The sequence below is a fragment of the Tasmannia lanceolata genome, unplaced genomic scaffold (genome assembly GCF_043159265.1).
Source record: "Tasmannia lanceolata isolate RefF3 unplaced genomic scaffold, GAP_Taslan_0.1 ptg000018l, whole genome shotgun sequence".
Lineage (NCBI taxonomy): Eukaryota > Viridiplantae > Streptophyta > Magnoliopsida > Canellales > Winteraceae > Tasmannia > Tasmannia lanceolata.
In genome coordinates, this window is record NW_027518695.1 from 20,374,157 (window position 1) to 20,401,870 (window position 27,714).

The following is a 27,714-nucleotide window of genomic DNA, read 5'->3' on the forward strand; positions in this document are numbered from 1 at the left end:
CCACACAAGGTACTAGCAACTAATCACAATATCAATCCAAAACAAGCAACTGCAAGTAGTGATATGATTTCTGTCCTAAAGCCAACTCAAGTAGCCAATAATAACTCAAGCTTAAATGTAATGCTCAATATCGTCTCATGCCGGAGTCAAATCCAAATACCATAGCCTTCAAACATTGACACACTCAATACTAGCAGCCAATGGCAATCATACAAGCATCCACGAGTTGAAAATAATCTCCTCTAAAACTTGCTCAAAGCAACCTGAAAATAAACTTCCCGGATCCACAGGGTTAAGAAACCTCATAAGATTGCTCTGATACCATTGTCATGAGAAGACTGAGTTTTCTAATTGTCACACATTGAACTAAGTGACCGGACCTTCTCAAGCTGAATTTATTTGCAAGTATTAATCATGATGCAATCTCAGAATATCTAAGCACCATCACAGCCATGACCGAAGACAATTGACTATCACAATACTACTTATAAAGCTTATTGAAACCAATTCAGACAATAACACCATTCAATTTCAGAAAAATTATAGCAAAGATCAACATTGAAAATTAATACAAAACAAAATTACCTGAGCTTGTGATAGGGTTTCGACATCAAATCGGAGCCTTGCCGGAGTATGACCGGAGCTATTTTCCTCAGCCAAGAATGAAAAATTAATGAGGTGGGTTTCAAATGGGGATAATGATGGTAGATTAGAAAACTGGGTTTGCAAAGGAATCAGAAATTAGCTATGGAATGGGGTTTGGATCTGATGGAATAAAAGAAAATGGAGAATGGGGTTTTTGAGATGGTGGCTATGGGCAAAAATAGAGGAAAGAGTTAATGGTCGGAGCTCTGGCGAGCTAGCCGGAGAAGACGTAGGAGTGATGGCGAGGGTGGAATTAAAAATGGATTTTGATGCCGGAGATGGTGGCTCGGTGGTGGTGGGGAGAGGCCGGAGAAGAAAGCGATTTACCGGTTTTGGCTTGAATCTGCTGGAGAAGATGAAGAGTCGGCCTTCGTCCAAATCCCCTTCTCTCTTTCTCTTTCTCTCTCCCTGTGCCTTACGAAAAGAAGATGGAAAAAACCCCTTGATTTCTGAAAATCTCAGATCCAGATCTGAGATTTTCTCTTAAAATCTCCTTCTTCTCCCCGTTTTTCTCTTCTCCAATCTCTTTATGTTTCTTACAAAATGGGTTTCGAAGGGATTTCAAGGTGTACCGAGAGAGGGGGTTTGATAGTGCGATGGTGATGTGGTTGGGGACGGGTTTTGACCGGAGTTGGTGGTGGTGGTTGGGAGAATGGTGGTTGGCCGGAGATGAGGCCGGAGTACCGGATCTCTCTCACCCTCTCTGCTCTCTCCCTCTCTGCGAGAATGAGATCCTTTTTTCTTTTTCCTTCGATTTTTTTTTTATATCCAAATGTAAGCTGATAACGGCACCCCCCATTGATGAGCGCACAATTATTGATGAGCGCACGAATCGGCCGCGATCTGGACGGGATTATGCACCCCTCTTTTCATGAGAAATGATATAATTGCACTCCCTTTTCCCCCATGGACAGCCCCCTTGTAGATGATTCACTTCCCTTTTGGGAGTGAACTACATTCATTGCCCAGGTCTGTTTCGCCGAGCAAAATGGCTCCGATTTCGATGAAAATTTGCAGGGACCCCGGTAGGACCCCAACCTAGTTTAGGATGAAATTTGGGGCCTAATTCCAAGATTTGATAAGGTTTCGCTCAAACACAGCGAACTTTGGTCCGGTCAAAATGGGGTGTCTACAATACTATAACAGTGCGTGCGTGGGTTTTCACTTTTAACTTTTAACTAACAATAGAAGAAAAAAATACATACTATAACTTATGTAACTCGGGTCGGGTCGGGTCAAGCCCCTTCAAACCCGGCTCGACCCAAGATTCATGCGGGCTTTTGGATGCTCAACCCAGCTCGACCCGAAACCCGAGAAACCTGAACCAAACCCAGGCTATTTTCGGGTCAGGTCGATGCGGGTCGGGTGAAACACGGGTCGAGTTGCAGCCCTAGTTTTTAAGATGGATGTCTGAAAAGAAGATGCTTGTAACTAAGAGCATGGTGACCCAACCCGAAAAAAAACACGGGTCGGGTCCCGCGGTTTGACCCAAATTATAATATGCTGAAAGTCTGAAAATATATCTAAATTCCACTCTTCAACTTCCAGATTCCAATGTTATATATGCTGAAAGTCTGAAAATAGGTTGTGCTTTGGATGATCCAAATTCCAAACCGTGACCCCAATGTTAATAGGTTGTGCTTTGAACTAAAAATAGGAAAGTAGGTTGTGCTTTAAACTGAAAGTTTGAAACTCTGACCCCAAGGTTATATATGCTTTGGATGATCCAAATTCCAAACCGTGCATTTGATGGGCCATAATGTAAATAGGTTGTGCCTAAAAAATCATTAGCATAGGATGATTCTAACCCTCCGATCTAAAGAGGGAATCACAATATGGAAAATTCTATAGATCGAACGGTTGAGATCATCCTATGGCAATGATTTTTGGGGCACGATCTATTTACGTTGTGGCCCATCAAATGGACGGTTTGGATCATCCTATGGTGTAGGTTGTACCGTCCATCTTGAAAATTAGGGGGTGAATTTATCGCCGGCAAAAAAAAAACACTATTTTGGAAAAAATTGCGGGTCGACCCGCGACCCACCCGCACTGGGTACGGATCACTAGTTGCTGACCCGTAGGGAATGTGGGTCATTTTTACCCGCAACCCGCGTGACCCGCAGGTCAACCCGACCCAACCCGACCCACCCGTTTGAAGCTAGGTCTAGGTTTCTGTGAGAATGGTTCACTGCTTGAGGATAAATTCACCCATTTTAACATTTTCTTTGCCTTCAAAACTTAACGAATAACCTTAAAGGGGATTTTAACCGTCGCGGGGGATTTCATTTCCCAAAATTTAATGATAATCTGGATGGTTAAAGGGTCCGTACTTAATTGGACCGGACCTTGGCATGGTCCGATTTGGATCCGTATTGTGGAAGTACAAAAATATGTTGGATTTGAGTCATTTGACCAAGACATAACTAAATAAACCGTTGGAGCATCCTAGATTTGGGTTGCAACTCGGGTCAGTTTTAACATAAAATGGGGTCGGGTTCGGATTGATGTCAATTCAAATATTAACAAAAGCTAAACATGACCAGACCCAGGTGGCACCCGTATACCCAGGTGGCATCTCTATCCCAAGCCCTGATCATTTAGCCATTAATATATTCCAAGAGGATAAATGCATGCATGTACGTAGTTTTAATTAATTTCTTTCCATATATGAATACTTTACTTATTTGGAAGTTTAGATTAGTCACAGATAAGATAAGGGACTCGTTCGGCTAAATAAACCACATAAATACCCAATAATTTTGGGTAAAAATTCGAATTTTTTCCAAGATTCTAACTAAGTACAATGTAAGTAGAACCTAAGACACTACAATGGAGTCTGATTCAAGATCAATCATGACTGAGATAAGGGTGCAATTCGGGTCAGGTTGGGTCGGATTGAGGCCAACCCGAGCAGCCATTTGGTCAACCCGAACCCGACCTGACCTGAGTTCCAACCCGACAAGGTTCAACCCGACCCAACCTGAGGAACCCTTTTTGCCAACCCGAACCCCACCCAACCTGAGATTTTTAGCTTAAAAAATTAAAAAAAATTATTAAAAAAGTCGGGTTCACTCAGGTCAGGTTGCCAAGGCCTTCAACCCGAACCCGACCCGAGGAACCCTTTTTGCCAACCCGACCCCCACCCAAGCTGAGATTTTTAGCTTGAAAATTTTAAAAAATTATTAAAAAAGTCGGGTTCACTCAGGTCGGGTTGCCAAGGTCTTCAACCCGAACCCAAAGGCGAACCCGAACTCAACCCAACCCGACTTTTTCTCGGGTTGAACCCATCGCGTTCGGGTTGAGCCGGGCCCAAGTTGCACCGCTAGACCGAGATATATAAAAGTAGGATCCGAAGAATATTTCAAATATGGTCCAACAGGTAAGGTATTTGTTAGTTCCACCCTAAAAATTGGGGTGGGGATACCCTATGTCATAAAAAAAGGTAAGGTATTTGTTAGAATATGTGAGATCTCATTGTTGGATTGAGTTGAGATCTCACCAACGAATCGTCTCGGTACTATCTTAGGCAAGTAGATTAGAACAGGCAACATAGATTGATGAGGAAAGTAGATTAGGTTAGGATGATTCCATCTCTGCATCTTTCTACAATTTCCCTTTATCTTTTTATGTTTATCTTTAGGGTGCGTTTGGATTGCCGGAATCCGGAATTGGTATCAGTATTCGATTCCAATGTTTAGTTTCATTTGCAAAATGCAATGGGAAATGATATTTACCTTCGATTGGAAAAAACAAGGGGATATTTTGGCACTTTTTGTTTCCCACCCAAGGGGTGGTATTTTGATTCCTGGAATGGAGGGCAAAAACATGGTTAAATCTCTTCCTAAAGGTGATCAAAACCAAGTGAAAAATGACAAAAATATGCCCAAGACATAAAAAATGATCAAATTAAAAACGCCAGTAAAAATAATCAGAATACCCCTGCAACATGGAAAATGATCGAAGTATCCCCTAAACCATGCCTAAATTGTGGAAAATGACTAAAATTCACTTATGATATAAAAATGGTCAAATACCCTCGTACAGGGTAAAATGACTAGAATAACCAATCATGAAAAATAACTGAAATACCCATATATCAGGTAAAAATGACCAAATGCCACTAAGTCATGCTAGAAAAATAAAATCACCCCCTGATATAAAAATGATCAAAATACCCGTCATGAAAATTGACAAAAAATACCCCCACAACATAAAAATTATCCAGATACCACGTATCGGGTAAAAAAGATGAGAATAACCCCGAGCCGGGAAAATGACAGAAATAGCCCATAGATAGGGTAAAATGACCAAACTACACTTGAATCGTAGAAAATGACTAAAATACCCCTATAAAATAAAAATGATCAAAATACCACATATCGAGAAAAGATTACAAGAATACACTAAAATAACATTATGTTAATTAAAATGCCCCATATCAGGTAAAAATGACCAATATACCACTAGTCATGAAAAATGACAAATACTCCTATGATAAAAAATGATCAAAATACTCCATATCGGGTAAAAATGACCAAACTGCCCATGAGTTATACCCATATATCGGGTAAAAATTAGAAAAAAAAATCTTGGGTCATGGAAAATGACTAAAATACTACGGTGATATAAAAATTATCAAAATACGTCATATCGGGTAAAAATGACCAGAATACCAATAGTCATGAAAAATGACCAAAGTACCCCTATTATGGAAAATAAATAAAATACCTCCTGACATAAAAATGATCAAAATAAGCCAATCGGATAAAACTAAGCGGAATACCCTATAGTCATGAAAAATGAACAAAATGCCACTCATCATGAAAAATGGTACATGCATGCTTGGATAGTTTAATGGCCTTCCCCCCTCCCCCCCCCCCCGACATGACCAATGTAAGCCAGTGTAAATTAGGGCCCCAATGTAAATTCTTGGCTCCGCCTCTGATGAAAAATCTGATGATCCAGCATGACGTTATTGCATATAGCATGTGTGTTTTAATGCCAAGTCATTATGGCCTTTAAATTGCTATTTGAGTGAAATTACTATATTTGATCTGATTTTGTTATGTTAGCAATGACATTTCTAACATAACACAATCAGCTCCAAGCCCTTATCTTTTTACACTAGTTATGGATGAGCTTACAGAAGGTATCCAGGATGAGGTGTCGTGATGTATGTTATTTGCAGATGATATAGTATTAATCAACGAAACCAAAGCAGGAGTAAATGCTAAATTAGAGCTATGGAGAACTACTTTGGAATCTAAAGGTTTTAGACTGAGTAGGACTAAGACAGAATATATGGAATGCAACTTTAGTAATGTAAGGAGACGGGACGATGACGTAGTAAATATGAGTGGACAGGAGGTAACTAATTAAGAGGGATATATTTCGATATCTTGGTTCAATTCTACATAAGAAAGGAGAGATTGAAGAGGATGTTAACCATAGAATAAGAGCAGGTTGGTTGAAGTGGAAGCTTGCCTCAGGAGTTCTGTGCGACCATAAAATCCCTACCAAGTTGAAGGGAAAGTTTTATAAGACAGCTGTGAGGCCAGCGATGCTATACGGCTCAGAATGTTGGGCCACCAAAAAGCAGCATGTGCATAAGATGAGTGTAGCGGAGATGCGAATGCTTAGATGGATGTGCGGCCACACAATGTTAGATAAAATTAAAAATGAAAACATTCGTAAAAAGGTAGGGGTGGCTCCAATCGAGGAGAAGATGAGAGAGCACCGCTTAAGATGGTTTGGACATATCCAACGTAGGCCTTTGGATGCTCCGGTGAGAAGAGGAGACTCGTGCCAAATTGAGGGAGTAAAAAGTGGTAGGGGTAGACCGAAAATAACATGGGTAGAAACAGTGAGGAAAGACTTGATAACTAGGAACTTAACAGAGAACATAACCTTGGATAGGATAGAATGAAAGAAAATGATCCACGTAGAAGAACCCAACTAGAACCAGGATTAGAGCCGGGTAGATCCCTTTTACCTTCTTCATGAAATTTTTTCTAAAGGATTCATTTAGCCTACCCCAACTAGCTTGGGACAAAGGCTTTGTTTATTTGAGTTGAGTTGAGCAATGACATTTCTATAGTGTCAGTGTCTTAGTAATATGGGAATTGCTTTTGTCTTCATTCACGAGGTGGCTGGTCTGAAGTGCAACAGATCAGCCACAAAAAGCCTTTTGGGATGGACCCTAGCAAATCCCTAGTAATATATATTGTTTTACATTTTGGTAAAAAAAAGTCTTATTGATTAAGATATTATGAAATATTTATTGAAAATTTGATTCCATTCCGATGTTGGTTTGGACTGTACCTAATACTAGAATAAGAACCACGATTGATTCCCTAAATAAATTCGAGTGCTTACACAAACACTAGAATTGGAATCGATATTTCGTTTACAAGAGGAATTGGATTGGAATGTGTTACCGATACCGATTCTTAATACTCGAAATCAAAATGCACCCTTAGAGTGTTTTATATAAACACTTAATAGGGCTTTTGTAATGAATTCAAGAAATTCATGATTAATAGAAATCTTCTTTTTTTTATAATTTGGGTATTAGAGCAATTCAGTCCTAGGGTGTACTGATCACAAAGTTAGCAACACTGTTTTTCGGGGGACGGCCAATCTAGCCATCCACCAAGCCTCCTGCAATCCCCCTCCGTGCAGAAGCAATGTGGACAATCTCTCTCCCTACCGCTTCAACTCTATCCTCAATCTTCCACGTACATTCCTCATTGCTTTTATCTTTTTCACGCTTTCCTCAGAGACCAACCAGCCTCATCTCTTTACAATAAAGGGGGACATCTATTCTCCGCCCAAGGCATGCATCTTCCGTCATGGCCCGTTGAGGCTTTAGTCTCTCCTTCGATGACCACTACATACTGCCGCCACAAGATCGAAGACCCAACCCTACTCAAGATAGTTTCTTGGATTGAATTTTTAATGTTTATCTTAGGATAGCGACTAATTTCAAAGTTTGGTGAAAAGAAGAAAATTCCACACCACAAATCACTAAATTTAAGTCACCAAGACCATACATTTAAGGAGGAAATTACTTTCTCACTTCACAAACCTCATCACCTCAATGAAAACAAGTATATCAATATACTACAAAATAAGTTATAAGACCCATGATTTCTAAACCCGACTCTGGTTACTTTTGGGCCAGGTCAATGTGGGTCGGGTAAAACCCGTCTCAAGTTGCAACCTTATCAGTTTCACATGATCCCCTTCATCTGCTACAAGTGAAACTAAATGATTGTTAATGCAAATTCTCACCATGATTATAATGGAGGAAAAATATATTGTTTATAGATTTTTTTTATGATCACCATGTTAATAAGGCTAGCTACTATACAAAGTATATCTATAGGGACACTCTTAGGTGACTGTGTTTGGATCACTGAAATTCGAAATTGGAACAGGTAACGGGTAACCTATTCCAATTTCTATTCTGATTCCCTGGAACTAGGCGGGATAGAAATAGGATGCTGATTCCATTGTCTGTTTCTAGCAATGGAAATTCACCCTTAAAGGATCGATTGATACGGCTAGAATGAGAAGCCTTGCCTTGCCGAACACGTCCTAAGTTTATGTGGAAATGGATAGTCCAACTCACTCACCCAGTCACCCTACCACTCTCTTAGGAAAGAATCATTGGTGGTGCACTCTCATTCCATCACTATCAAAGACAGATCAGAGCGAGTACGTTAGATAAACGACTCAGATCATCCAATCTGGTGGACCCCATTATAGGCCACCAATGGTGGGGCCACTAGGTGAATGGTGTATATAACAAACAATGGGCTCCATCTTCCGTTGTGGACTATCACGTAGTTGGACAGCGTGGGGATTTTTGTAAACAAATTACACCCCGGTTTTTAGTAGATACACGCCCCTTTTCTTTATTTATTAAGAAAGTTGGGTTGCGGAAAAGGGAACGGCGGGCATGTTTGGATGTTGCCCACGGCTCCATGCGATTTGACCAAAGTCTTAAACCTCGTCCAGACATCACCATTACGTATTCAACATGTCATTCATCTCTGTGTAGGGGTGTAAACGAGCCGAGCGGAGCCAGCTTGGCCAGGCTCGGCTCGGCTCGTTAAGCTCCAAAGATCTGCTCGGGCTCGGCTTGGCTCGGTCAGGCTCGGCCAGGCTCGTGAGCGGCTCGCGAGCCTTACCGAGCTCGAGTTATATTAAGTTCACACCCCTCATCTTCCCTGGACAGCCCTATCTAGTGTAATTCGACTACTCTTTTTACACTAGGGGGTGGTCCAAGTAACAAATGGGGTTCCAAAAAAGAAGTGACATATTTTGCCTCTCCCATTCACTCCCTGGACAACCCTTTTAGTGTATATATTAATATATAACATATATATTTAAATATATTAAATGCTTAACGAGCCTTAACGAGCCGAGCCGAGCCTAGCCTGGCCGATCTTGGGCTCAGCTCGTTAAGCTTAATGAGCCTGGACAGCCGGCTTGGCTCGGCTCGTTAAGGATTCGAGCCGAGCTTTTTTCGAGTCGAGCTCGAGCGAGCTTCTGAGCCCGAGCCAAAATTGACACCCTTATCTCTGTGGCATAAGAGACATGGTACTGACCTCATTGTTACACAATCTGGGTCCACCTTCAATTGATCTAGACCGTCTATTTTCTAGGCCTTACTTTAGATACTCCTATGGCTTAAAATCAATACAATCCTAAGCTTATGATACCATGAATTTTTGTCTTTGAAACTTAGCCCTTGTTTTAAATTATATTTTATTAAATGTTAGGATCAGATGATGATCGGCTTATTTTTACGGCATAGGCGATACTATCACCAAGTGGACGGGTCAGATCAATCAAATCTGGGACCCATTTTGATCTCACAGAAGGCATTCCTCGCCAAAAATACGTTTAATTGGTTGTTGGGACTCTCTATATAGCGCCAACTTTGAGCTGTTAAAGACCCATAGATGGGGCCCGTCAGATAGACGGTCCCGATCAACCAAAGTAGGGTCCACTATGAATAATCCCTCACCTAATAGAACTACAACTAGGCCTATACGGTTCTGATCAACCAAAGGTAGGGCCCACTATGAATAATCTCTGAATGACATTACAATGAGGTCAAGCCCTGCGTGGAATGGGACCCACCAAATAGAAAGTCCAGATCATCTGCCTATCATAATCGAACGGTTGGATTCAAACCTGAAAACATCAGCATGACATGACCATGACGACAACACCATAGAAAAGCCCAAGGATTCACGCAAGTTGAAGAAGGCCAATCGTGAACTTTGACTCGTGCAATGTATTCAAATCAAAAAAGACCCAAAATAACGTTATAAGCAAATCCAAATCTGCACTATAAATACACCCTTCCCCCCCAATTTCTCTCAGCAATCTTAATCTTTTTTCCCAATCCCAACTGATAAAAAAATATGTCTGAAACTCAAATTTCTCATCTCTCTCTGAGAAATCCTCGTTCCATTGTAAGAAAATTTCAGGCGAGGCCTCAACATGAAGGAGATGGAGCCATTGTAAGGAGAAGTATAGGAAGGTAAAAAGGCTAACAGGCTTCTTTTTTTTTAGTTTTTAGTTTTCCATGTTCTATAGGCTTTTTTGCTAAATGGGTTGTGTTTTTTCAGGTTCGAGCTGAAATATTATGATCCTTTTCTTCTTTTGGATGAATTCTCAAGTGGGTATTTTTGCATTATTTATTTGTTGTTTTTTTTTGTTTTTTTTGGTGGGTGATTGAAGTTACTGTGTTTTGAGTGTTTTTATGCCTTGTTTTTTTTTTTCTATTTTGAATCTTGCAGTTTCAGCTCCTGCTGGATTTCCTGACCATCCACATAGAGGTTTGATTTTCTGAAATTTATGTTTTTTTAACATTGTATTGTGAATTGGATTAGTTTGTAAAGAGAAGGAAATGGGTGGGATTTTATTCTCTCTTTCAATGTTTTTACAGGTTTTGAGACGGTGACTTACATGTTGGAGGTGCGTTTCACGTGTCCCAAGGCAACTAACTACATTCTAAGGCTGGGTGCAGTGCATAGATTGAAGTAGTGTGTATAAGTACTTCAAAACTAACTTCTAGGCCCTACCATATAAAATGGGGTGCAAGTTTGGCCCTGTCAGCCCTGACCCGTCCTGAGCCCGAACAGGGTCAGGGCTGGATTTTCCAACCCTGAGGGCGGGTCAGGGTTCATTTTTTTAGACCCTGATGGATATTCGGAAATTCGATTACCGTCCGCATCCGAATCCGTTTAAAGAGAATATTATCCGAATCCGTTTCAAGCGGATATTATCTGAATCCGTTTATGAGATATCCGGTTCTTAGCGGATGCGAATCTGGTAAATGGTATATCCGATCCGTTTAACATCAGAATCCGAGAAGTAAATTCTTTTTATTTATTATTAATAATATCATTAATATTTATTTTTAGGTAATTACACACTATCTTTTGTTTCTATAAGAAAAGTGAATATTCTTTTTAGAAAAAAAAATATAAAAACAAAAATAGCCCAAACCCATTCCATCAAAATAGCCCAAACTCATTCTATCATATACAAAAAAAAAAAAAAAAAAAAAAAACCCAAAGAGACCAACACTATCATCCATCCCCATCGCCTCCCTCTCTCTCTCTCTCTGCCTTTGTTTTAAAAGGAAGAAGATGATCTCATATATTTTAGGGTTTGAGAGTTAATTTTGTGAAGAGAATGTAGAGGTCTAGTTTTAAGGTTTGGAAAATTCATTCGAGTAAGTAGGAGAAAAAAGATAAAGTGCTGCAATAAAATGTTCGAATTTACCGGATAAACGGATACGGATAATATCCGAATTCGAACAATATCCGACGGATACGAATTTGGTAATAGATATTAAATATCCGTCGAATCTGAATCCGAATTCAATAGTGTATACTGTAATCGAATTCGGATATAGTCATATCCGCTCCGAATTCGATCCGTTTACACCCCTAGGGTCGGGTTCTAGGTTAATGCCTCGCGTACCCTGACCCGGCCCGACTATAAGTTTTCTATTATAGAATTGAATCATCTATGCATGTTTCTTTTGCTAATGTTTTCTATTATCTTGGATTGGTGTTTCTTTAAATTATTATTATTAATTGTCTATGTTGCTCGTCATGTTGTTGAATTCATATTGTCTTATTTTGTTCTCTTTCTCTGTTTATTGATCATTTTGTTCTATAAGATCAAGTGGTTGCTTTATATTTGGCACTCTTAACAGATAATTGCACTAGGGTCAATTAGGACTGGCCCAGCCCAATCAGGGCGGGATCAGGACGGGCCAGGGCCAGCATTGAGCCCTGTAGGGCGGGTCATGGGTTGAGGCTTTTCGGCCCTGACTCAGGGTCAGGGCCGAGATAATGGGATCTAGGGTTGGGCTAGGGTTTTGAAAAACCCGACCCTGTTGCAGCCCTAATATAAATGTTATGAGACCCCACAGTCCATAAGTGTGAATACAATCGAATCATTCACTCCCTGTCATTAAAGAGGACCCCCTTTTCAAGTTGTCTACTTCGGAAGATATTTCAAATATCTAAAGTAAAGCATAGTCGTATTCGACTCAGCATGTCCCAATTGAATACTTGGTTAACACGGCTAAGTATCCGATGATATGTCCAAGTACTCGGTTGATGAGATCATAATTTGAGAGGGGAAATGATTTATTTACTTTGGAAAACCATCTCCAGTGTTTTTATGACTGCCCTCCTCTTACACTAGACGGGGCTGTCCCAAGTAAAAAGGGCAGGGCCGAATATATCATTTCCCTTTTAGAGTCAAAAGAGTCTTAAATGATTTAACACAAAATGCTGACTCAGGTAAGAATGAAGCCAAGGTAGAAGGGAGTCAACGATGAAACTGGCGAGTTATGTAACTAGGCTTGGGACCATAGAAGCTTGTGGTCTGACTTCCCCATTGGTGCAAGCATGGAAATCATGGGACCCACATCAAATTTAGTCGATTTATCACTCCCCCATATTATTTAATCATTAATCTTTCTCATGACCACCTCAATTTTTTTATTAATTTTTTTTAAAATTTTCAGGGAGCAGTCACCCATGAAGATTTTGAGGGGCACAGAGGTACGATCAATGCCGGCGATTTGCAGTGGATGACAGCGGGAAAAGGGATTGTCCACTCAGAAATGCCTGCAAGCCAAGGAACTCAGAAGGGTCTTCAACTCTGGATCAATCTCTCTTCCAAGCACAAAATGTAAGATAATCTAATCTAATCTTTAGTAGACCCATCAAACTATTTTTCTAAAGGGTGATCTATGAATTAATATTTCTCTGAAATTTGTTTAAACACTTTCTTAGAGCCTGAATCGATCTCTTTCAATCAAAATTGCAGGATTGATCCAAAATATCAAGAGCTACAAGGCAAAGACGTCGCAAAAGTTTCGAAAGATGGCATTGAGGTTCGAGTTATAGCCGGCGAGGCCATGGGAATTCGTTCACCGGTCTATACAAGAACACCCACCATGTATTTAGACTTCACTCTCAAACCCAATGCTCATCTCCAACAATCTATACCTCCCACATGGAACGCCTTCGTCTACATCCTAGAAGGCGAAGGAATTTTTGGGAATTTAAAATCTCCCACAGCGGCCGCTCACCACTTTCTTCTTCTAGGCACCGGTGACGGGCTCGAAGCTTGGAATAAATCTTCTAAGCCTCTCAGATTCATACTCGTGGGAGGGGAACCATTGGGGGAACCTGTGGTGCAATTTGGGCCCTTTGTGATGAACACCCAAGAAGAGATAGATCAGACTATTGAGGATTTCGATTCTTGCAGCAATGGGTTTGAGAAGGCCGAGCACTGGAAGTCTCAATCTATGCTTGGGTTTGAGTTTTAGGTTGTTTTTGGATTTTCGATTTGGTTATTGGTTTGGGAAAGAGATAGAAGATGGTGGTGATCTTTGGGTGTATAAAAATTCAGTGTTGTTTCAAGAATAATCAAGTAAAAAAATTAAGTTCTAGCACATTTTTATTGGTGGCATTTTTTATATAATGATCTACTTAAAAAAGGCACTCAACACATGCCCCGAGAAAGAGATTTTAGAAATTTATTAAGGTCCTTACTGTTTTGGATTTCGAGAATAGATTTTGGCTCTAAAATTGATTATTGGGAAACTTAGATATTTGGGCTCGACAAGGCCTCTCATTCTCATCCGAGAAAATGGGCGGAAACGGATTGATGAGAATCTGGGAGTGACTCTGACTCGCTCCGAAGAATTTTATAAACTTAATCGTGAAAAAGGAGAAAGTTTAGAAACAGGCTTGGTGGGTCGGGTGAGCCAAACAAGATTTTGTGCTTTCTAAGAGCTTTCTTTTCATTCTCCAATGATTATTGCATGGACGATTTGAGCTAAAATCAATTTTACAACGTGTGTTTATCAATTTTGCATCACAAGAATATGTGTATTTTTGTAGGGACATAGAATGGATTTGAGTCTAAAAATTGATGTTACAACCATAAACCAAATGAAAAATTTTGCCCATAATTAGTTTGTGGACTAAAATGTGCTTCTTAAAATCCAAAATAGACATCACCTAAGGCCCTTTTCTTTTTTCTATCTAGTCAACCTCATTTTTTCCGAGTCATCCCCATCTTCTATTGAATCGACACCAACTTTTACCGAGTCAATCACAACTTTTATCGAGTCGACTCCTTCCTTTACCGAGTCCACCCAGCTTTTCCGGTCGGCCTCATATTTTATAAACTTGACCCCAACTTTTACCCGAGGCGACCCCAAATTTTTGAATCAATCCCATCTTTTTCTTAGTCAACCAGAAAATTTCCAAGTCGACCCCATCTTTTACCGAGTCGACCCCGAGTTCCAAATTTTTTTCATTCCAATTCTTCTTCTCCTTCTTCTCCTTCTTCCTCTTCTTTTTCATTTTTCTAGTGCCTTCCATTTTTTTAGTGTCTCCAATTTTTTCTGACACCTTCCTTTATTTTGGTGCTTTCTATTTTTTTGGCGTCATTTCTTCTTTATCTTTCTTCTTCCTCCCCTTCCTCTTCTTCCTCTTCTTTGTCTTCTTCTTTTCCCTCTTCCTCATCTTCCTCTTCCAAGTTGTAGTGATGGTCAACGGTGGTGTAGATGAGATAATAGAAAGAATTAGAGAAGATGAAGAAGAGGGCAAAATGGTCTTTTGGATTCCTAATCCGCCAACCAGGGGTGGAGGCACATATAGCATGAGGGGGGACATGACGCCCCCCACCCCCCGGTGACTTGCAAAACTCCTTTTTATATTGCATGCATGCTTTTGGTAGTTTTAGTGGCCATGGCCCCCCCAATGACCAATGCAGCCAAGTGTAAATTAGTCTGGCACCCCCAAGTGTAAATTCCTGGCTCCACCCCTGCCACCAACTCTGAAGGCTTGGTCATCTAAGGAGCAAGCATCACCATTGACTAATCCAAAAGACTTGCGCCTCGCTAAGGCTGCCGAAACTACCCCAACGGAAACTCATGGAAAACCTAGAGATTGGCCCAGCTTGTAGGCGTGCCGCACTCAAAGCTTCCTCTAGGGCATGCCTACAAGCTGCGACCCAATTTCCCACTATGCGTCACATGCACAAGCAAGTTCTCTCACAACTCTTTAGCAAACCACCAAGGTTCCTGCCCATAGGCTGCTAGACCGTGAGGACTAACATGTCACCGGAAACCAGCCCCCTAAATGAGTGCGGCAACCACCCTACTTAGACAGGAGTGCCCACCAAACATCTTTTACCGGCATACTTTCGAAGACACGGCGAGAAGCTAACTGCCATAATACCGACTACATCCTTGTGACACCACTCCAAAGAAATTAAATCGTAAACAACCATCCATATGTAATTTCATATTCAAAATGCCATTTATACCTGTTTTACCCCCAAATATAATCCACCATTAAGATTTTATAATCAACCCTATTGTACATGCAGGTTTTAGAATTTTTTTATGACATAGGGTATTCCCACCCCAATTTTTAGGGTATCCCTACCCCAATTTGGTGTTTCCAGAAGATTAGAGGCTAGATTGGCTCAAGGAGAATATAAAAGAAGCTTAAAAAAACTCAATTTCAGTTTCTACAATTTGTAATGGGCTTAAATATTTATAGCGGCATTGGAACTATGTTTCTTTATATTGGTTCTTGGTATTTTAATGTTGTTAAAGGCGAGTTGTGCGAACTATGATATAGTGCTTATATAATAGGCTCTCTTGGAATTTTAATCGTAATGTTAGAATGCTTAGTTGTTGGAATTGCCGACTAATTTTTAGCAAATGATAATGTTTAAGAAAACTAAACATTAAAAACCAAAATCATTGCTTTTGGAATCTATGGTGGCATCCAAATAGCATATTACTGAATGCTGGGAGATTACAAGGTGCTATCCAAACAACATATTTTAAAAGAATCATCGTATGCTCCGGAAGATAGATTATTAGGAGCCATACTTGGAATTCAGGCATCTTGGATTAGAATCTACAACGCATTAGAACGCCCTTGTTGACGATCCTTTACTCCGACAGCATCTAGGGTTCCTCGAACAATGTGATATCTTATACCGGGTAAATCCTTAACCCTTCCTCCTCTTACTAAGACTACAGAATGTTCTTGTAAATTATGGCCAATACCAGGTTCAGATACAAAGTATGGAAAGGTGTCTATAACTTCCCCACCCCGACTTACGCCCCAACCTAGAGTAGCTAGATGGGGAAGTAAAATCAATCCCTGTTCATACATGGGTTTATCTGGTACGAAATGAGCCACTTCAAATAGATTCATTGCTCCGGCCCAGAATACGATTAATCCAGTATGGTTTTTTATTCTAGTAGGTAAATCGAGAAAAGGAAAAAGAAAGAATAATAAGAAATGAAACTCATATCATAGGAATGGAAATAGTCCGTCTTGCTCTTGTTGCTGCTTCAATAACAATTTGGTTTTCAAATCAGAAAAATCATTTGACCCATGTCATTGGAACAATGGATTTTGAAGAAAGTCAGGATTTTAAAACGGTAATATCCAAACGGCCCCTTAGACACTCTTTTTCTCCAATGTCTTTTTCTCTCAAACGAATGAGTGCATCATCCATTTAACAAAAGAAAATTTGTCGACTACAAGTTCCATCCGCCCAAAAGAAGCAAAGCCCACCTCTAGTCTTCTCTACTACACCCCATTTTCAAACGCAAGCAACCAACTCTTCTGCTTCCAACATGGATGTGTGAACGTCATCCCCGACTCAGCTATAGAGTCCTTATTTCTTTTATCTTGTTTTACTGATAATTATAAGATAGAGTTTGACCTTATGAAGACTCTTAGATGATAGGCTAAAGGGATACGGTAGAAGTGGTTTTAGTCATAGGATACTAGCAATAGCCCATAGTAGTTATCTATAAGAATTTCGTTTTATTCAAACGTCCTAATGTATATATTGGAAAAGCTAGACGTGAATAGACAGAGTGCTTCTTTCAACGTTTTCTTTTGCACAGAGTGCTTTCACGTTTTTGATAATTCTGTGTATCTCATGCACATAGTAATTCTTCTCTTTCTTGTTTATTCCAATAGTTTAGGTCTTCCTAAATAAACCAAAGAAAGTTTGCAGGATGGACATACATCAGTGAATCTAAGCTCAAATAACCCAAAAACTCCACTTCTACTATCACTCCAAACCTCCTCACAAAGGCCACAAGGCTCCCATTCCTCACTCAAATCAGTTCTCAATTTTCACTGCCAACAACCTCTTCATAGCATTAAGCCCTGTGGCATGCCTGGTTATCTGCCTCATTGTGGACCTTGGCACACCAAAGAGGATCCGGAACATGCTCACCGTCCTCCCTTGGGTATTCATATAGTGGCTCATCGAAGCTGTTCTGGTGTCGACCACATCAATGTTTTCTCTCTTTCTCTTCCCATCTTCAGCATTGCTTCAGCTGATTCCCTCCCAAAATCTTACACATGCGACATTATCTTGCTTGTGCTGGGCAGCTTTACACTTGCTGCACTCTCTTTTGAGTACTACAACATCCATAGGAGACTGACTGATGTCAGAGCATCGGCCTATGGCAGTACAGCGGATGGAACTAGTAGCCGAGGAAGTGGACCGAAGTTTTAACCATCCGAAGGCAATCTGACAGTCTGAAAGGATTAAAAAGATGTAACATCAGCTTGGCAATGGCAACTAAATCATTTTCATCTCAGTTGGGCAATTAACTCATTTGTTTGCATTTCAGTAGGCAAATAAGTCATTGTTTTCTCATTTCAACCATATGGCTTAACTATGAAGGCCAATGTCTCTCTTTCATTTTCAGTTTCCCTGGAGCTTTGGAATTTTAGAGCTTTTGTTTAGCATTTTGAACGAGAAAGGTGGAAAACAAGATCTGAGATCTGGAGATTTCAATTCTTTGTTCGATTCTGAACCACAAAGGAAGTAATTGTGATGACCGGATCTGGAGTTATTGGCCAATCCTTCTAATGCTCAGTTTGATCATTGAAAGAACAAGATCTAATTCTTGTGTTGATGCATGTGGTTAAAGACAAAATTCATGTTTCAGGAGATTCTTCTTCCGTGAGTTTTTGCAAACTTAGAGACTGATAAAAGTCTTGTGAAGCCTCTGATTTTTATTTTCAGATGTTTCCTAAGGGTTTGCATGTTAAAAGGATGTCAAGCTATTGTAAATCCAATCGATGCACATCTATTTGCTATTGTCTCAACTAGCACACTTCAGTGTGTTACAATTTTAGAAATTCTGAGTTGCTAAAAAACATTTACTAGCAAGTTGTTTTTTTTTTTTGTAAGCCTTTGTTGGAGATCCAATTACAATCATCTGAATTGAAGGCCCAGGCATTAATGGTGTGTCTGTTGTAATAGCAACACTATTGTAGGGACTTTTATTGAAAAGTGGACCTATCTAGCACAACTAAAGTGACTTTTGCACAACAATGGTGAATAGTAATTTCATTTACTCGAGAAGAATAACTACTATGAGTGGGAGTTACGTGTTTGACATTAATTTCCCAGTAGAATTCGTCACTGCATTGGAATTATTGCATGTTGTGAAGTCAGAACCAATTTCCTTAGGGTCAATTACTGCTACATGCTGGAAATTTGAAAAAATGACGAGAAAATGTTGCCTTTTGAAAAAACTCTACAAAATGCTATTTTATTAAAAGAAGAATTTTTTAGGACGAAAATACCCCTAAGCTTACTTTAATCGTTCTCTTCTTGGTTTTACCATTTTACTCTTTTACTTCCAGGTTTTACACTATTTTATTTCTAGGTTTTACTCCGACGTATTTTGTGTGAAACGGCCTCATTTTCTGGCGATAGAAGCCTTCTTCTCCAGCGAAACATCTCATTTCTCCGTCAACATATGCTCCTTTGTTCTGAGGGATTCTGAGGATCAACAACTATGCCTTTCTTGAAAGCCAGAGCACCAATCTATCAGTGTTTATATCGTCATGTGAGCAGAGGAAGAAAATAGAATGGGAAGATGAAAAGGAGAAATTGGATTATGGACATGTTGAGAAACCCCATTTGATAATTTTTTATTGTGTTATTGTAGCTAATGCAAAACTCCACTACCTCTCTTAACTTCTAAACTTGTAAAAGAGATGCTATGGCAAAGTCATATTTTTATCATTTTTGTGCTATCCAATGGACATCAAATGATTAGTTATTTTCAGAGAGGACAAAATCTTTATACTAGAATTTGTAGAACTACCCTGTTTCGATTGCAAGAGTGGTCGGTCCAAGGTAGGTGATGTTTACCACCATCTGATATTTGAATGAGGTCTACTTGACCGAAGGCAAAAAGAGTTCCGAATGTTACTGGAATTAAAAATTGTAGTCAAAGCCAAAAAAAGTTAGTTGAAGCCAAATCACATGGTAGCCTCCTGCCAAGAGGGTTGCCCCTTCTGGCACTAAACAGGGGAAAGCCGGCCGTTGGGCCCGTCCTCCTGCTGCATTTGCAGAGGACATGAACAGGGGAAAGCCGGCCGTGGGGCCCGTCCTCCTGCTGCATTTACGGAGGACATGTCGAGTCGGGTGGAAGGGTCGGTTATGACCAAGCTGCTTCTGGAGCGAATGGAGTTTTCCCCCCAGTGCTACCGGGTGCAAGGAGAAATGTTTAAGCCTGACTGGAAGATCGGAGTTGAGGATGGTGTCCTTGGGAATCCCCGGGTTGGGGTGGAGCTTGGGTTCATGACCGCCCTTCCTGGCGATGAAGCTGAGTTAGAAAGCTTCCCCCGCAAGGCTCTGAGGGCTCGGTACCTTCAGTCGATGTCCTGTGTAAGTATCGAGTGGCTGGCTTTTCTGCTTGTGCTTTCCCTTTTTTGTTGCCTTTGAGACCGCACGTGGCAATTCTCTAATGGTTTGCTTGTGGCGGGGGCTTTTGTAGGCTCAAAGTTACGCTAGGAAGATGCTGCAGTACATGGTTGAGGATGAGTCTGAGATCGGCGCTTTCGAGGAGCGAGTCCGTAAGCTAAGTGAGGACCTGGAGAAGGCCCAAGCTGAAAAGGCGGCGCTTGATGACACCGTTTCTCAACTTCGGGGGGAACTCCAGCTGGCCGAGGACAGGAGGAACCGTGCAGAAAATAACTTGGTGGTGACCCGTCAAACATACGCTGAGGAGCTGGTGAAAGCGTGGGAGGAATGGCGAGATTCTGAGGAGTTTTTCAAGGCCGCAGCCTTGTTCAGCGTGGATATTGAGATGGATGCTTTCGTCGAGTGCCGGCGGCGCGTTCGCGAGGTTGATTCTTCCTTCCCTCTTGAGAAGTTGGTGCACAAGGCCGAGGAAGCCGTTCCGGAGGATCTTTTGCCGGAGCCAGTGGATACCACGAGACCGGTCGAGGATCCGGCGGTTGCCCCGGAAGCTCCTACAGTTACTGAGACCTCTTTGGGGGCTCGGTGAGGCTCGGATGCCTTGGGATTTTTTGCTTCTTTTTATGGTTCTACGGGTGTGCTGGGTCTGTAATAGCTATTTGAACTCTCTCTTTTTCTTTTTTTTTCTCTTTTTTTTGTATATAATGCGCCGTGGGCCATTTGAGTTTTTCGGTATATTTTGGCGAGAATACTTCTAGTGCGCCCCTGTAGGGCGTCTTGTTTGTGGAATGACCATGTTCCCCTCAAGTGATCAGCTCGGAGTTAATGGGTCCTGCCTGCCCTTTTTTTAAAAGGGAAGGTCTTTTTTTCATGGGGAGCGTTTTAGGGTATTTTCGGGGGGATTAGCCCAGATGTTACCTCTGTCCCACTCCCTATCTTTTTCCGGCCCTTTATTCATCATAGGCCGGAAAGTGGAGGTGGAGATGCACATGGCTCAGGTAGAAACGCTATTCCATTAATTTGTAAAGGAGAAAACATGGCTTTGCTTCTGGAAATAACAAAAAGCAAACAAACGAAACATCCGTCATAACTTAAAAGAAAACACGAACCTTACCCTTTCTTTTTTACTGGTAAAACTTTCGGAGGTTATCCATGCTCCAACTTCTAGGAACTGGGGTCCCGTCGAGGTGCTCTAGCTGGTAGGCCCCGGGGCGGAGCGCTCGAACGACCCTGTAGGGTCCTTCCCATTTTGGTGCAAGTTTCTCGGTATTTCGGGGGTCGGATACCTCCGCCCGCAGTAGTACTAGGTCTCCGGGCTTTACCGTGCGTTTTTTTACTCAGGCGTTGTAGTATCGTGCCACCCTTTGCTGGTAGGAAGCGGTTCGGAGGAGGGCTTGCTCTCTTTTTTCGAGTACGAGATCGAGAGCGTTCCGGAGGAGCTCAGAATTTCCTTGTTCGTCGTAGTTCTCCGTGCGGAAGCTGGAGAGGCCGGTTTCCAACGGAATGACCGCTTCGACCCCGAAAGTCAGACTAAAAGGGGACTCCCCGGTTGCGGTCCGCGGCGTCGTCCGGTAGGCCCAGAGGACGCTAGGGTGTGCTTCTACCCAGCTCTTTCCAGCTTCTCCCAATCGCTTCTTAAGGCTTTGGAGCAAGATTCTATTAGTTACCTCTACTTGTCCGTTGGCCTACGGGTGTGCTACGGAGGGAAAACGGTGTTCGATGCTCAGATTATCACAGAATCTGTCGAATTCAGCAATTGCGAACTGGGGTCCGTTGTCTGTCACGAGTATCCTCAGGATGCCGAAACGGCAGACCACGTCATGATAGAAAAACTTCTCTGTCGCTTTTGAATTGGCCCTTGCCACGGCTTTAACTTCGACCCACTTGGTGAAGTAGTCGATGGCGACGTATAACATCGTGTGCCCCCCGGGGCTTTTGGGAATGGCCCGAGCAGGTCCATGCCCCACATGGCGAAAGGCAGGGGTCCTGCCACCGCGGTGTATGGGGTGGCCGGTTGGCGGGGGTGGTGGTGAACCTCTGGCACGGGCTGCATTTTTTGACGAACTCCTTGGCGTCTCTGAGGATTGTAGGCCAAAAGTAGTAGTGCCTTATGATCTTCTGAGCTAGGATCCTGCCACCTCTGTGGTCTCCGCAGATTCCCTCATGTACCTCCCGTAGTGCGTATTCCGATTCGGATGGTACCAGGCATCAGAGGTACGGCCATGTGTATGACCGTTTGTACAGCCTGGGTCCATGGACCACGTAGTGGGCGGCCTTTGCGGTTAGGCGTCGAGCTTCCAGCTTGTCTTCGGGTAGTATCACGTCTTTTATATACCGCATGATGGGATCCATCCAGTTTGGTCCTGGTGGAATTTCCAAGACTTGTACCTCATTGATGCTGGGGTGGAGCAGTATTTCTGTGAGCACGGTCCCGAAGTCATGGTTTTCTTCAGAGGCCATTTTCGACAGAGCATCCGCTCGATTGTTCATGTCTCGCGGTACCTGGAGAATCTCAACTTCTCCCATTCTCTGCAGCTTTTATTTTACCTTCTGGAGGTATCTCTTCATTCTGAGGCCCCTGGCCTCGTATGCCACGTTTACTTGATTGACGACCAGCTGGGAATCGCTATAGACTTTTAACTTTCGTGCGCCGAGCTCCGCGGCTAAGCTTAGCCCTGCCAATAAGGCCTCGTATTCAGCTTCGTTGTTGGAAGCTGTGAAATCTAGCTGGAGGGCGTATTCTACTGTGAATCCGTCGGGGCCGTGGAGGACCACTCCTGCCCCGCGCCCCGTTTTACCTGCTGATCCATCAACGTGCAGGGTCCAGTGAATCTCGCCGCTCTGTTCCGTCTAGTCGAGCCCCATGTCTTCGCAAGTCGTTTGCTCGGTGGGGCCCCTGGTCTCCTCCATTATTGCCGGTTCCGTGGCAGGGGCTGTGGATTCCACTATAAAGTCGGCAAGGGTCTGGGATTTAATGTCCGGCCTCGGTCGGACCTGTATGTCAAACTCTCCCAACTCGACGGCCCAGCTTACCATCCTGCCCGAGGTCTCCGGTTTTTAGAGAATCGTCCTGAGGGGTTGGTCAGTCAAAAGTATTATGGGATGGGCCTAGAAGTAGGGGCGGAGTTTCCGGGCGGCGCTGACAACTGCGAGGGCGAATTTCTCTATGTTCAAGTACCGGACCTCTGCACCGTGGAGGTCTTGCTTACATAGTACACCGGGTGTTCCTTCTTGTCGCTCTGTTTAGCCAATACCGTACTTACCGCCGTAGGGTTGATGGCCAGATACAAAATAGTTCTTCCCCCGGCTCAGGTTTGGCTAGTACGGGCGGTGTCTGAAGGTATTGTTTCAAGGCGTCGAAGGCTTCTTGACAGGCCGGGGTCCATTCGAATTCTCGTATGTTTTTTAGCTGTTTGAAGAAGGGCTGACATTTCTCCGCCAACTGGGGCATGAAACGGCCGAGGGCGGTGATTCGTCCTGCGAGCCGCTGCACTTCTACCGCTGTTGTCGGGGGCTCCATGTCCAGGATGGCCTGGATTTTTTCAGGGTTGTCCTCGATGCCTCTCTAGCTAACCATGAACCCTAAGAACTTCCCGAAAGTCACCCCGAAGGCGCATTTTTCGGGATTCAGCTTCATTCGGGCTCGTCGCAGGGTGTCAAAGGTTTCTTGAAGGTCGGAGATGTGTTTGGAGGCTTCCAAGCTTTTTACCAGCATGTCATCAACATACACCTCCACGTTCCTTCCGATCTACTCCCGGAATAGGTTGTTGACGAGCCGCTGGTATGTGGCTCCCGCATTTTTCAACCCGAACGGCATTACGGTATAGCAGTAGACGCCTTGATCGGTGATGAACGCAGTTTTCGGGATGTCCGGTTAGTGCATTTTTACCTGATTGTAACCGGAGAAGGCATCCAGGAAGGTGAGGAGCTCGTGCGCGGATGTGGCGTCGATGAACTGGTCTATACGTGGGAGAGGGTAAGGGTCTTTCGGGCAGGCTCGGTTTAGGTCTGTAAAGTCTATACAGGCCCACCAGCCCCCACTGGCTTTCTTGACCATGACCACATTTGACAGCCACTCGGGGTACCGGATCTCTCTGATAAATCCGGCTTGTAGCAGTTTCTCCACTTCGGCTTTTATGTAAGTCTGGCGCTCTACTGCGAAGTTTCTCTTTTTTTGTCGGATGGGTTTGAGGGTCGGATTTACGTTTAGCCTGTGAACGGTCAATTCCTTGGGTATTCCGGGCATGTCCTGAGCGGACCACGCGAACACGTCTTTGTTGGCTCTGAGGAAACTGATCATTTGGTCTCGTAAGGTGCCTTTCAGCAGGGAACTAATCCGAACTCGTTTCTCTGGTTGATCTTGGGCTATGGGGATGGAGTCTAGCTCCTCGGCGGGCTCTCCTCTGATCGTGCGGGCCCGCTCCCGGGGGTCTTCACTCCCGATCGTGAAGTTTTCGGCCGGGGCGTTGCTTCCTCTTAGGCTTGCCGCGTAGCATTGGCGTGCTATCATCTGCTGCCCCTGAACTTCTCATATCCCGGTTTGAGTGGAGAACTTCATTTTGAGGTGGGGGGTGGAGACTACCGTTCCCAAGTCTCTCAGAGCGGGGCGCCCTATGATGGCGCTGTAGGTGAAAGGTATGTCCACGACCATGAAGGTGGTCAAGACAATCTTTTGGAGGGGGTACGTCCCAAAGGTTATGGGTAAGTCGATCTTGCCATTGACTCGTACCGACGCCCCGGAGAACCCGTAGATGGAGTACTCCGCGGGTCCTAGTCTCCCTTCTCCCAGTTTCATCTTTTCAAAGGTTCCGAGGTGCAGCACATTGACGGAGCTCCCCATGTCAAGCAAAAATTTTCCAATGTCGAAGTTGGCGACGATTAGCCTGACGACCAGTGCGTCGTCGTGTGGAACTTGTAGTCCGTTGAGGTCTTCGGCGGAGAAAGTGATGACCCGATCCTGATCCTCCTGGGGAGGATCCGTCCGGGCCTTTTTGGAAGGCATTTCCATGGAGAATACCCGTTCCGCGTACTCTCGCCAACCAGCTGTTGTTGGTCCTCCTGCCAAGGGTCCACCTGCGATGATGTTGATTTTTCCGATAATGGTAGGCGGTTGTTCGTGGGCCCGCGGCTGCTCAAGGGGCTCTTCTTTCTTGGGACGCTGGTGGCGGCGTGTGTCATGCCTGTTGCGGGACCGGTGTCTACTCCGGGAGCGAAACCTGCCGGGGGATCGGTGTCGGCTAGTGGATCGGCGTCAGCTACTAGACCGGCGCCTGCTACGTGACTGACGCCTAATTCTGGGTTCGTCGGCGGGGTGATGGGCCTCGTGCGAGTTTTCGACAGGGCTCCTGAGATATTGATTTAGGTGCCCTTCCTCGGCCTGTTTTTCTAACTGGAGCCGGAGGTGGAAACAATGGTCGGTTTCGTGGCCGTGGTCCCCGTGGAACTCGCAGAACTTTCTTGTGGACCGCTTCTTCAGGTCCGTGGCCATTCTCCTGGGGGGTCCAGAGACCCTGATCTCTGATAGCAAGTAGGACATGGGAGAGGGGAACCTTCAGGGGGGCGCTTCCCAGTCTTTCGAAGACGGGGATGAGGTTCCGGCTTGCTTGTCTTTCCTCGGCCCATGGCCTCGTGGCCCTTCGGCCGTCGTTGCTTTTTCTTTCATCGGGGCCGGGCCGGCTCCGCTCTCGTGCGCAGGCTTCTTCTGCTCGTACAAATTTGTCAGCCTTGGATTCAAGCTCCTGCAGGTCCCGTGGTGGCTTGAGGGTAAGATGCAGTTTGAGATTCGGGTCGGTGGTGGCATGCTTCAGTGTTGCGACCGCTATTTGGACGTCGATGTTGGAAAGTTGGGCTAGCTCAGGGTTTAACTTCAACATGAAGTCTCTTAGGGTCTCGTTTCTTCCTTGTCGGAGGGCTAAGAGGGCATCTGCTGAATAGTGGCGGAGGCGGTTGTTGGCGAATCTTGCGCTGAACTTCCTTCCGAATTCGTGGAAGGATGCGATGGAGTCGGGCTCCAATCTTATGTACCAGTCGTTAGCTGTCTTTCTTAACAGGGAGGCAAAGGCTCTGCACATAAATCCGTCCGACGCGCCCCGGAGCGTCATTACCCTTTTGAAAGTTTGGAGGAACTCAAGAGGGTCTGTGCTCCCATCGTACAGACCGAAACGGGAGAGGTTTATTCCGGCTTCCACTGGGGTGTTTAAGACTTCCGAAGTGAACGGGGATGCCGTTTCCCTCTCCCTTTCGTCGAGGATGTCGTGGGCGTAAGGCTTTTTCATTTTCAGTTTTACTTCTCGAATTTGCCTCTGCAGGTCGGCTAGCGGATCCAGTCCGCGGGGCTGCGCCGAGGTTGCTACCTCCTCTGTCCAGACTGGGGGTGGTTCTTGGAAGCGAGCCATCCGGACAGGGGGAGCGCGGCTGAGTGTAGCTTGTTTTCTGTCGTTTCCCTGGCGCCCCTTGGCTGTGGGAGGCAAAGGCTATTTGCCGATGGGGAGGGCGTCTGGCGGGCCGGTACTCGCCTTCGCCGGGGATGACGCTCCCCCAGCTGTTCCTCGTCACCTTCGTCATAGGCTTCCGTCTGGTCATGCATCGTCAGGGGCCTCCCCGGGGCCGGAGATTCCGGCGGAGGCAATCGTTGGAGTAGCTCTTGGCGGAGTTCGTTAAACATTTCCATGGTGGGGACCATTTGCGGTGTGCTGGAGGAGGGCTGGTGTCGGCCCGAGAGCGGCGAGTTTGGCTCCCGGGAACTTGAGGCGTGGGTTTGCGCGTGTTGGGCCTGGCTCCTGGTCATTACCCCCGTTTCTTGCGTTGGGTGTGGTTTCTCATCGCCGTAAGGCGTTCAATACTCGACGAGTCCCACGGATGGCACCAATATGATGGCGTCGGAATCCGGGTCTGCGATCGCGCGGTTGGTAGAGAGCCTCCGCGGGGTCTGCAATCACAAACAAAGGGGTCAGGGTGGTCCGGGGTGGGTCCCGGACAACCAATTCGACACCCAAGTCAGATTCTTCGACCACTCAATATAAAGGACAGCGAGAAGAGGAGAGGGTTCGATCAGGTTTACCAAGACCAAGGCGCAGGTTCTTTTCTTGGTGTGTGGGTGGATGGGTCGGAGGGGACTAACAGGGAGAGGGGGATTAAGTTCCCGGCCTCCTCTGCTGTTGCCTCACCTCTTTCTTTCTTGGTTGTCTTGTGGAGATCTAAGAGAAGTCTTCTGAAAAAAACGGATCCCCTCTCTTCTTCCCTTCTCCCCCTTTTAAGGGGTGGCGTGCGGACCTTTTCATCATTATGGAGAGAAAACCTTCCTTTACAGGATTGGGCCATTCTCCTGTTCCGACGGCGCACGTGGCTTTGCCGGATAATCCCTTCCATAATTTGTGATGATGAGGCTTGGACAGTGAGTAAGTGACACGTGTCGTAATCATACGGTCTTGCCGTTTCCCAGCGCCTTTCCTCATGATGGTTAGGCTCTATTGGTGCATGGACGACACGTGGCGAGATTTGAGAGCAGCGCTGTATTTATGTCCCATCACTTAGAGACTGATAAAAGTCTTGTGAAGCCTCTGATTTTTATTTTCAGATGTTTCCTAAGGCTTTGCAAGTTAAAAGGATGTCAAGCTATTGTAACTCCAATGGATGCACATCTATTTGCTATTGTCTCAACTAGCACACATCAGTGTGTTACAATTTTAGAAATTCTGAGTTGCTAAAAAACAATTACTAGCAAGTTGTTTT

At 44.1% G+C, this 27,714-nt stretch overlaps 2 protein-coding genes across 2 annotated transcripts in view; one reads left to right on the forward strand and one right to left on the reverse strand.

The window, feature by feature from the left end:
- LOC143849615 (small ribosomal subunit protein eS8-like) overlaps nt 1–27,714 on the reverse strand; it is a 64,786-nt gene that overhangs the window by 14,040 nt on the left and 23,032 nt on the right. The gene's annotated exons all lie outside the window — the stretch shown is intronic.
- LOC143849614 (pirin-like protein) lies at nt 10,044–13,651 on the forward strand. Its single transcript, XM_077358696.1, has 6 exons — nt 10,044–10,207; nt 10,296–10,345; nt 10,467–10,505; nt 10,616–10,644; nt 12,719–12,885; nt 13,024–13,651. Exons 1-6 carry the CDS (start codon nt 10,089–10,091, stop codon nt 13,526–13,528), a joined length of 909 nt encoding a protein of 302 aa, XP_077214811.1. The 5' UTR covers nt 10,044–10,088; the 3' UTR covers nt 13,529–13,651.